The sequence below is a fragment of the Zea mays genome, chromosome 4 (assembly GCF_902167145.1).
Source record: "Zea mays cultivar B73 chromosome 4, Zm-B73-REFERENCE-NAM-5.0, whole genome shotgun sequence".
In the NCBI taxonomy this organism is placed as follows: Eukaryota; Viridiplantae; Streptophyta; class Magnoliopsida; order Poales; family Poaceae; genus Zea; species Zea mays.
In genome coordinates, this window is record NC_050099.1 from 5236086 (window position 1) to 5247932 (window position 11847).

At 41.9% G+C, this 11847-nt stretch overlaps 1 protein-coding gene and 1 pseudogene across 2 annotated transcripts; both read right to left on the reverse strand.

Moving 5' to 3' along the window:
* Positions 1–1962: 1962 nt before the first annotated feature.
* Positions 1963–11847, reverse strand: LOC101027226 (uncharacterized; annotated as a pseudogene). Its single transcript, NR_169079.2, has 17 exons — positions 10399–11847; positions 10173–10308; positions 9924–10059; positions 9152–9285; positions 7641–7723; positions 6069–7547; positions 5403–5623; positions 4925–5007; positions 4762–4838; positions 4362–4430; positions 3983–4208; positions 3543–3619; positions 3272–3386; positions 2843–2979; positions 2638–2716; positions 2475–2566; positions 1963–2249 (listed from the first exon to the last, which is right to left on the reverse strand). The product of NR_169079.2 is annotated as an uncharacterized protein (transcript).
* LOC103652744 (SEC14 cytosolic factor family protein / phosphoglyceride transfer family protein) lies at positions 7735–9145 on the reverse strand. The gene is made up of 2 exons (XM_008679711.2): positions 8040–9145; positions 7735–7941 (listed from the first exon to the last, which is right to left on the reverse strand). The coding sequence occupies exons 1-2, from the start codon at positions 8564–8566 to the stop codon at positions 7800–7802; spliced, it is 669 nt and encodes a 222-aa protein (XP_008677933.1). The 5' UTR covers positions 8567–9145; the 3' UTR covers positions 7735–7799.

Genomic DNA, 11847 nt, shown 5'->3' on the forward strand with positions numbered 1-11847 from the left:
ATTTTTGAAACAAACCTAGACTGCTGCACGGTTTGTTTGGGGCACCAAAATAGATGTTGGGCCGTATTGCTATCCTATGGCCGTATCGTTGAGCTGATGGACGGTTTGTTTGCTCATGCTGCATGGAGACAGAAAACCATTATTTGCATGTTGTCATCGTTCTCTTACCCTCCGAATAGATTGAATCCAAAAAAACTTGAGGCTGGGTTGTTGCGTGTGCATGTAAGAATGCAAGAACAGATAATAAATAAATGGTTTTTAAGCGGGTGTCCCCAGTTTTGCTGGTGTCCTCACTTTTACCCTTAGTCGTGTTTTTGCTCAGTTTTGTCCTTTTGTTCTATAACACTGGAAGGGCAAACTGAGCAAAAAACACAACTAAGGGTAAAAGTGAGGACACCAGCAAAACTGAGGGCACCAACTTAAAAAATCCATAAATAAAATAAAAGGAGAACATATCATGTGCTCACAAAGCATATGTGTCTATATGAGCACTTCAAATCTAGTGTATCCATGAGCAATCCAATGATATCGGCAATCTTTCATTTGCCTCGTGTACCAATATAATAGAGCTGAGGTGGAATGGAGTACCGGGCGGGCTCTGGGCATAGGGCTACCTGGCTGCCGTGCTAGCCCCCCAAATCCTAGGGCCTTATCTCTTGCGATTAATTGTATAGTTAACATAATAGCTAATAGGACAACTAATATTAAATAATTTAATCTCTGAGTTGAGAGTTTTTAAAGTTAAGCTTGCCAAAACCACTCATTTCTTCTATAAAGATATTTGAGTATGTCAATAAGATGGATTCCTATCCTAATGTTTATATAGCTTATTGAATCTTATTCACTATACCCGTCATGGTGGCATCAACTTAAAAGATTTTTTCAATGTTGAAATAATTGAAGAACTATTTGAGATTTACAAGTCAAGAACGATTGAATGGTTTGGTCACCTTTATGTATTGACAAAAAAATATTAGATAAGATTGATATCAACACAATCATTGATGACTTTGACTCAAGAAATGTTAAAAGAAACTTTTAAAATATTATAAAATTTATCTGATATAATATTTTGATATCACATTAATTGTTATCGATATAATTGAAAGTCGCCTAGAGGGGGGTGAATAGGCGGAAACTGAAATTTACAAACTTTAAGCACACACTACAAGCCGGGGTTAGCGTTAGAATTAAATCCGAGTTCGAAAGAGAGGGAAAACAAATCAACCAAGAAATAAAGCGGATGAATACGGTGATTTGTTTTACCGAGGTTCAGTTCCAAAGAACCTAGTCCTCGTTGAGGTGGTCACAAAGATCGGGTCTCTTTTAACCCTTTTCCTCTCTCAAACGGTCACTTAGACCGAGTGAGCTTTCTTCTTAATAAAACGGGTCACTTAGACCCCTCACAAGGACCACCACAACTTGGTGTCTTTTGCTTTGACTAGGTATATGCCCGTGCGTTGCAACGGAGACATATAATACATAAGTCCCCGTTGCAACGTATGAGCACTCACCTAGTGAGAAGAATTAAGGCAAAAGCATCAGATATCTTGCTGCTAGGAACACCGTCAGGGAGAATAGCAGATGGAGTTGCTGACGAGGGGGTCTCTCGGTCGTCGATGTTCCGCGCGGCCACTCGCCCTTCTCTATCTTCCGCCGCCAGGAAGAAGCGAGGGAGAAACAACCCCAAACGTACGCACGGCGAACCGAAACCATTTCTCCAGAATATATGAGGTATTTCAAGATTGAATACCAAGACTGCCGAAGCAGTATATGAGGTATTCCAAAACAAAAACAAAAATATACTACGGCTCTCAAAAAATCCAGAGTCAACACCGGAGTTATGTCAGCCAAACATCCCGTTTATGAATTATACTAAGTTGTACAGTAATGTCATCTCCCATTTTTCAGTTTGCATGATCCCTTTATCTCAAATGCTTGTAGAATAGAACTATGGATCCATGAGAAATCAGACGGTCCCAATTAATACCACGAAATTCGCATGTTCATCATGTTGAAAACAACGATAGAGACATCAAGTTGTGTGCATCGTGTACTCTGATTCGTATGAACTATGCATTTGCCTATGGACAAGGAATCTGAGTATTTAAGAACTCACGCCTGCTGTACATGTACCCATTTATTTGGCTTTTCTACTTTCCACACGCCGGAGCATCCCACACGCGAGATGCTTTGTGGCATGCCTTGAATTTGAATATACTTCAGGCTCCATCCACGGAGACGCTTACCTGTGAAGTGATCAGACACAGTGATTAATATAGATACCCAACAGTACCATGGTAAGCATGGTGCCCTTAATATAGCGTGCACCACATTATTTTCTCAACTGGAGCTGAATCTGAAAATTCTGGCCATTGTTTTTAAAACTGTCCAAAGTAGGGTTCAAATGGTTGATATCTTGTGCATTGAAACAAACAAGCAGTGGTACACAGTAATCCAAACAACAGCATTACCATTTGTTATGTGTGTCATCAAAGATTAGGGACTCAATATCTTGCACCACATGATCATCTATCTCAATTCTCAGGGTAGAGTTATGACCCAACTGCACAGTTATGGACATTAGTAACTACTGTTCCATGGTAACAGAAAGATCCTTGATGCAAAAGGACTGACCTTGACAAAAGGCGTCCTAAGAGCCCTGTTCTTATACACTGTCGTTCTATCAGGTTGTCTGGACGGGAGGATCCAATCTCTGCAGCCAAGTAGCTCAAGTATGTCAAATTCAATCTAAAAGAAAGTACAACAAAAGGCGTAAGAGCGTGTGTGAATCATAATATATTATGTCATCAAAAGTCGCAGGAGAAGCAGTGCCTATCACCTCTTGTCCGGGCGAAGGATTCCACAATGCAGATCTTACACCACGTGAACACGGCCGTCAGAACATGAGCCGATACGCTTGCTTCTTCTTAGATCGCCTCTGCTGAAGTTTGGGCAGCGACGGAAACCAAGTTGTTGCTGGATCACAGATATAACTTCTAATAGGCAAATAACAGATATAAAGTGCTGATTAACTAAGGATAAACTGTCCTCACAGGCTCAGAGTGAAAATAAGGTTTCAGAAATAGTTATTTTCAATCTAAAAAACGTAAGATAATTCAAAACATACCTGATGATAAGTTTGATGTTGTTTGACTTCTAAGTCTGATGTCATCATATCCTCCAAAGTATGTGCCATTCAAATTGAGTATTGTTGTTTGAGACCTTTGGTACATATTTATTTTATAAAAATGATAGCAAAATTGTGTACCTGATGCTATATGCAGCAATGTTTAATATAGTCCTAATATCTTCAACTCTGCAACATGGTTATGATCAAGGTCTGTCACATGGTCAGCTCCTTCAAGGTCATGTACAATATAGTCCTATAACAGCATTGAAATATCAAATGTCAAATAGACTAATTAATACAGGTTGCTGAATCAGCCATAGGGGGGAAAGATAAATCAATCCAACTTGCTGAATTTTCATCTTCCTTTCATAGACAGCTTCACGACCAGAAATATTTAGAGGTGCAGAACCTTTGAATGCAAGCCGCTTCGAGATGCAGTAAATAGACCGCCAACCATGGCAGTGCATCTTAAATCTTGTCCTTCCACTGCTAACAAATTGTTATTCATTAGATTAAAACAAATAAAATTTGAATGTGCAGCTCAACCAATTGGTTCCATGAATCTCAGGTCAAGTGTAACATGAATCACTTTCTAGGATATAAAAATCAAATCCAATGGCTCACATAACACAAGACAGTAATTGGCTAATTGCACATGTGCTAATTATCTCATCTAGAAAAGTGTTATTTCTTCAAAAAAAACGTATGGACTGTGGACATGTATGTATCATTGCATCATTATTCTCGTTGAGTTTTGTGCTGGGTTCCATACGAATATGTTAGCAGACGGAAAACAAGAGGGGTTTATTGAGATTCCAAATATTAATACATCTATGAAGCAAAACTTACCATTTTTCTGATCCACGCCATCAACATGTAGATTTTTTCCTGCATGTAGATAAGAGAAGACATTGGAGAAAAGAGCATCACAAGGAGGTGCGCTGTGAGGTTCTTGGCGTCGATCAGGATGACGGCCTCGGCGTTCGTCACCTTCGACTTCTTCATCAAGGACTTGCAAGAACCTCGCAGCAGTAATATTCTAAAAGGGCTTGCAAGCAGTAAGAATTATGGTAACCTACACAAAGCAAATGTCGACCAGTAAAAAAGTTAGGTATTAGTCTTCCAAAACTTGCAAAGTACCTCTTGCTGAATCTGAAGCACATAAGGAGCAGCAAAAAGCTAAAATGACTTTAGTGATATTTGTGAGGTAACACCAGAAGGGGTTTACCAACGATGTTAACTTTGGGATTGAAGAGCTATGTTCAGATCTCCTCCCTGTAAACCCTTCGATTATGACCTGTATAGACAGATGGCTAATAATAAGTCAACAATTTTTTCATGAAAAATGCCACCAACTTATTCAGTGTCTAGCACCTTCCTGGAAATATTTATTAGCAGAGCGAACTCTTCCTTTGTCTTTTACTAAAGAATGCAGCTACACGAATAGGAGCAAAAGGAAAAGGAAGAAATGCAGTTAAATTTATGGGATTCTATGTAGTTCATGAACATAGGAGCACATACAATCATGGACGTCAGTTCTTGTTAGCACAACAATCTGCAGAAGGACTTTACAAAGGAATTCTTGATATACCCTTCAGATTTGAATAAGTTGCAATGTCGATGCATACCTAGCAATCTCGATGCAAGGCGGGGAGTACGCCTGGACATGGAGTCGTCCTCTTTGCCATCAATCTATCTGCTGGATCTGACCACCGTCGAGATGATTCCGACCACCACTGAGACGAATCTACCTGGTGGCTAGATTGAAGGACCGGAGGCTCGAATCCGTACCTTGCACCGTCGATGGATGCCGGTGGAGCAGACTTGGAGGCAATGTCGTCCTCATCTCCACGGATACCATGTGATATTGCAATCTACCAGCAAAAAGATATAGTCAAACTGATCCTTCCTTTTTACAGAGCATCTTTAACTTGTAGTCAGCCTTGGTTGGTTTGTATCCTGATTAGGTTACCAATTTTGGTAAAAAAAAGTGTTGCAGGAAAATTTTGGCATCATACAGAAGTTGAAGTAGATAAATAGTGAGGTTCAAAATTTACAACAGACAAGCTCATGAAGGAATCAGGTACCAGTCCCACTAACCATAACTGACCAAACAAGATCATGAAAAGCTAATTATTATCTTATCTATACAACATCACAAGACCATGAAAAGCCAATTAAAATATTCATCACCTAAATAAAACAGGCGAGGTGGACACACAAGAACCAATGGCATTAGATGCCAAGTAGGGTGTAACTATTATCTTACTTGAAGAAATGTCTGTGCAATAACTCTGACAACTGGAGGAAGGCGGATGACAAACAATACCCCAAGACGATTCGGGTAGTTTTCTTGAACCACAGTGATAAACGACCTCATCATTTGCATTGGAAATCTGAATGGCGAAATCCCATGGCAATCCAGTAAAACGGTAATTCTTGAATCTTCTTCATTGATCAAATTTACAACACCATGGTCAATTTGAGAAACTGAATTGAAAGAAAATAGTGAGACAATAGCCAATTTTCTTGCAAACAATTAGAGGAAGCGACAGGTGAAAACAAATCTGCAGTAAGTAAAGTAGGGGACAGGAGAGCATAACAAAAGCAATATGAATGTTAGTAGATAGCTCAGTCTCCAGCTAATAGGAAGAAATAGAGAGAAATATTAGTTTCAGATTTGGTTGGAAGCTCAAAAAACAATAGCAGGGAAATTTGCATGATAGTATGTAGTCTAATCAAGGCTGAAGCAGAGTTCATTCCCCACAACATCGGAGGGTCAAAAATAGAAACTCAAGATTGCTTAATCACACTAAATATGTAAACATGTCTACTATATCACGAAATAAGAAAATGACTAAACTATGGAACCTAGTGTTAAACTGAAAGTATAGGACTGAACTATATGCGGCTTAGAAATAAATAATGAACTTACAGAGAACCAGTGAGGACTACAAAGATCATGTTGTGACCTTGGCTCCGGTGTACACCATCTCCAGGATCAGCTTAGAGCCATATCAAATCACCAGCGAGTAGCCGCAGAAGAGGAGCAGCATGACTGTGCCCATGCCAAGCCCAATGGCGAGCCCCTCTCGGACGTCGGACTTCCACTCAAAAAAGATAAAACAAGTGTTTAGGACAGTACTGAACATTTAGGAACTTTAATCCCCACATGCTAGTGCTACCATCTCCCCGGTCAAAAATTACAGTTTTTTCATTGACGCAATCGGAACAACATTACAGGACTGAAGAAATGGTTTTTTCATTGACGCATTGCATACCCACCAATTTGGTTATGGGATTGTACATGTCCTTAGTAACCAGTTAACAGAAATAGGTTATGGGATCGATAGAGTTGAGGAACAGAAAAATAGTGCGTGGTATGACACTTAAAAAGGATTTTAACACAGATCATTCCCAAATTACCGGAATGGAATAAACATTTCCAGTTTCTAAGGTTCTGTATTACATAAATGTTCGCAACGAGGAACAATTTGGTGATGCAGATTTTTTAAGCCCAGAGCAAGATCCAAGAATGTATTATTAAGGAGCAGGATTACAATAATTGAAGATGATCCTTTCTGCTACTGGAGCTTGACAACAATTTCCGTTGCCAGATGCATTCCCTATGGAGCAAAGTATTAGTTTGGATAGAAACCAAGTTATATCCAAGCTGAGCTGAGCTACCCATCTCCATGTATGTTCAGCATTCAAAACTAATAACAACATAAGTGTAAGCTATAATTGGCCCCTAGGAGTATGACAGATCTTCGGCCCGCACCACCCTTATCATCTCTAAAATTAAGCACATAGGTCTACTGGAGAAAGATTAGAAAGAGCATAAAATACGTCTTTTGATGTACCAGCAAACCTTTCATTTAAAGGCATCAAATCTTCTCTTGAACGGCTTAAGCATTATGCCTCCAAATTGCTCTCCAGTCATTCATATCGAAGAGATTATTCTCCTGTAAGCTCATATCAACATGGTAGGTTAGACTAAGATTTTGTTTTCCTTCCTCTCATACCGGAGCACAAAAAGACCACCCCATCTTCACATGTTCACCACTGAGGGAATCCATGCCCAGATGAGCTGGTTGCGAGTTCCCACAGTATGAACACTATGTGACCTCTCCAGTTCAATTCATGAGTTCACTGAAGTCCAGATGTTGAACTCATCCATTCTTAGAGTGAATGAACTCGAACTTCGTTTTCCACCTCCGCCATATGCCTACATTTTTATGATGTGGCAGAGATGAACGATCATATCCAACTAAAAGGCCATGCATAGTTAAAAAGAACATAATTACGATGGTGGCACACCTTTGCAATCTCTGATGTATTAACTGTACTGTCAGTAGTCCTCAAGCAAACCTTCAGGACACCCCGTTGCATGAAGACCACTGCTCCAATCGGCCTTTGATGAAAAGGGAAATGTTCTTCAATAAATTACCAAAGCAACACAAAAACAGCAAGGATTTGTTCTGTTAAACCTCAATAGAGCTCACACCTTAGTCCAGCAGCAGCACTCCTCTGACTTAGCTCCAAAGCTATTTCATGGCTCAATTGTGTCTGTCCATCTGCTCTGATTGCCTTATAGTATGATAAAAATAATAAAAATATTTAGTATAGAAAATGAGACATTTGTAAAACCGATTGTATGATACTTTTAAAACCGATTGTGTCTGTCCATCTGCTCCGATTGTGTGAGCCGCCGACTGTGTTGGCCCCGTGGCACCGCCATCGCCGCCCCCACCCAGGAACGCGCGAAGGCAGATCTGGACGAAGGCGGGTGGTGGGAGCGCGAACACCTGGGAGAGTGGGGATCGAGCTAGGGTTTTGCGTGTTGTTGAGGGAAAGACGAAGAGAGGGGGAGGCGTGAGGTTGAGAGAGGTTGGGCGATACGTGCCTGTCGTCCGCTCCCGCTCGCTCCTCGTCGCCGACCGGATCTAGCTGCTGTTGTGACCTCCTCCCCTCCCGCTTGCTGGCTGCCGCCGATCGGGTGGCCATGCCCGGCGCTCGTGGATGCGCAGCCCCATACCGACCGTGGTCCACGAGGTCGATGCTCCTCTTCTCGAAGGAGGTCCCAGCGGCGACGAAGGAGGAGGACGATAGGGTCCTCAGAGGATGAGACCGCGTGGGGGAGCGGGATCCCGCCGGTCCGAGCAGGCGGCGGTGGAGGCGCGGCTCGTTGGCGGTTGTGAAGCCATGGGGAACATCATGGGAAGGAAAAAGGTGGTGGCATGGGAAGGAAGACGACGACGGTGTGGCGAGGAGCAAGCGGGGCCGGGCCGAGCCGAGGGATCTGGCGCGGTGGGGGAGGCTTGGATTGCGGCGACCGCCGTGGATGGAAGGGTGCGGTGGGGAGGCGTGGATTGCGGCTCTAGCGCGGTGGGGGGAGCAATTGAGAGCGGCTGTGGCGTGGTGGGAGCACATCCGTGCGATGAGGAGTGGAGGGAGAGGATTGTGCGGCAGAACATGGTGCACGATTGTGAAGTCTACACTAAAGCCTTATAGAGTAGTAAAGATTTAAGGAGAACTGTCGTTGGGACAAAGACGGTATAGTTTTCTCTCATGTTTGATTATTGTAGAGTACTGTAGGACAAGCACAAAATCTGTAGAATTTTACAGCATACCCAGAGCTATGATTTTGAGAAGATAGCCACTTCAAGCAACCAAGGATGACTGGCCCATAGCCACCTCAAGCAACAAAGGATGACTGACCCACGGGGTTTTTTTGTGAGTGGTGCTGCTGGCTGGTAACCTACTATAAAATTGGCTAACACACTATAGAGCATGATAAGTCCGAATATAGAGCACTAACACAATAACACACTATGAAATTGTCTAGCAAGATTTGTGATATTATATGAACTTAGGAACTAACATAGTCATCTTTGTGCCATATAAAATTTTGGACCATAACATCATAGGGTCACAGAAACATCCATATAAACTGTTCCGTAAGATATCCAGTATCAAGCAGTACATTGAAAGACAGTAAGAATATATCATGATTACCTCTCTTTGCAGCTTTATTGACAACATCTCTGACTTTGAACCAACTTCAGAAAACACCTTTTCCATCAAATCTCCTTCACAAGAGCCCAAAAGCTTAATCGCCTTTCCGAAGTCCGCCAAAGATTGTCCAAGTTCTAATGAATCAAAAATAGGACTGTGTAATTCATCTTGATATACCGTGCTAAAAACAAGAAAAATTGAGGTTCTTATTGATCGTCTTTGAGCTAGAGTTCCTCGTAATGTTAAAGCCAAATAAAGGGCAGACCCAGTGCTGGGATCTCCCACATAAGTGGGGTCTAGGGAAGTGATAAGCCGAGACAAGCCCCCCACCCCAAAAAATATGGCAACTCTCACCACTGCACCAGGTCTGCCCACATGTTTAAGACAAATATTTTTTTGGAAAATAAAATTCAGAACAAACATTATTTGTTTGCTGAAATTAGTCAAAACAATCTCGAAATGAAAATAGATTTCAGTGGATAAATAGAAACTGAAACACTAACATTAAAGTTTGGGCTATAGCTCTACCAAGGGAAACACTAACAGGCTAATTACAAGTAGTGCCTGCACTTGAGGGGTGGTAAGGATAAATAGAAACTGAAACGTACTACAAGCATGTTTCTAAATTTATGATTATGATTTGCCTATCAATAGTGTATGAAGATAGGTAACAAATATATAGAACACACATAAATAATGTTTCTTGGTATGATAACATTGCCGCCAACTATAACATTTTTTAAAATAAACACAATTTTCTGGACTGGATTACCTGTACACTCAGCATGGTCTTGAAAAGATAGCCAGAGCTCTGATCATGACAATAGAGATGGTAAACGAAACATGATACACTACATGCACCAAACATGGGATAGAATCAAATGGCCTATTGTCAGCTAACTCAGTCCCTGTCAGTTATTGAACAAATCATTAGATGTGGTGCAGACTGGCGATGTAGATACAGCTAAAACATATATTATTCTCCTTTTAAAAAAACAAAACAAAAATGGAACAAGAATACATTATTTAGTTGCTGCCAATGTAAAGGTCGTCGCAGCTTCCGCAAAAGGCTCGGTGTGCTCCTCCTCGTATTCGTCATACTCCTTGGCGTCAGGAGCTGCTGCCCTGGAACTCTTGGCATGGCCATCTTTTCCTCTCTGCACAAGAAAGAAAGACGCAACTCCTTCTGAGTAAGGTTTTCTACACGAACTGGAGGCAGAACCAAACACAGACTAAACCATACTTACTACCACCAATGCTAATGTTTCAGTCTTCCTGAAGTCTCTGGCCGGCATACGGAGTCAAATTGACTCAGCAATGCACGGGAGCTTCAGCGGTCAACAACACCGGCGGTCAGAGTAATCCAAAGAATGATCCTAGAGTACGCACGTTCAACTGCCCCAAGAAAGAATACTTCAGCCTTAGCGATAACCGCGGCACAGAGTTCGCCGATTCAAGTTAAATCCACGCAAAGTGTTAGGCCTTGCTCGGTTAAGGAAAACACTGAATTAAATAAATCCATACCTCACATCCAATCTGATGGTTTTATTAAATCTATCATTTAATCCATATATCTATCAGCTATCTATCAGCTAGTTAGTTATTCTTTTGATCCATGAATTCTAATATAAACATGTGTCCCTAATGAGGATAGAATTCATGGCTTCCATAGTTAAATAATTCCCAAATCTTTGGTTTATAATTCATGACATCCAAGTGCATGAGCATGAACAGCAGCAGCCGCCAGCGGAGCAGCCGAACAGAAGTAAATCTAGACGAAAGACATATCCCCAATTTCACGAAAGAGAGGCATATGAAGAAAGAGATGTTCACAATTCCTGATCGGATGCAAGAACAGACTTTCATATATCGAAATTTACGACTCACACGCATATCACAGCTAAGCTGATATAGATACATAAAGAGAAGAACTTCACCTTGACCTACTAATAAAGACCACATAACTTTGTTCATGACGATACATAAAGAGAAGAACTTCACCTTGACCTACTAATAAAGACCACATAAATTTGTTCATGACTCACCTAACACAAGACTCACACAGATCAAACACCACACCAAACTTCAGATTACTGCTACGATAAATCACCCTGAATCATAATCAGGTCGTCTACATAGGAATACCTAAACCAAACAAGTATTTCAGACGCTAATTTAACCCCAACTCCTGAACCAAGCAGCCAGCAGCTAGCTACCCAATCCACCATCCTTCCTTCCTACCCAATCTTAGTTATTCTTCTAACCTAAAGACATCAGCTTTACCACTTAAGCGAACCGAACAGCAAGCAATCAGTGGACATAACCGGAGTCCACCGCCACCAAATACAAATCCAACCACCGGAACGCCGTTGGCCAACCTTTCCTCTGAAAAAATACCGGAAGAGGTTGATCGGAACGGGTTACCGGGAGATATGATCTGACCGGATCCGGAGAAGCTAGCTTTCCATCGGATCCATCCGCCCTTCAGGCGCCAACCATCCATAGGGAACAACCAGAAAAGAGAGGGGAGCAGAGACCAGGCCGAAGGGTGAAGAGAGGCCGACTGAGAGACGGCAGCCGTGTCAGGCGAGGTCGCCGATGCGGAGGAGGCACCGAAGGCCACGAGTGGCCTCGGACTCCGCGGTAAGGAGTAAGAAGGAGGGCATGGGGAGGGAGCACGATCCGTGGGAGAGCGG

Bases quoted from the DNA above. Each gene is read 5' to 3' on its own strand.
- LOC103652744 (XM_008679711.2), bottom strand. From the start codon at position 8,566: ATGTGCTCCCACCACGCCACAGCCGCTCTCAATTGCTCCCCCCACCGC. The intron at 7,942-8,039 runs GCACGTATCGCC...CCACTCTCCCAG, and splicing joins CGAGCGGGAGCGGACGACAG to GTGTTCGCGCTCCCACCACC.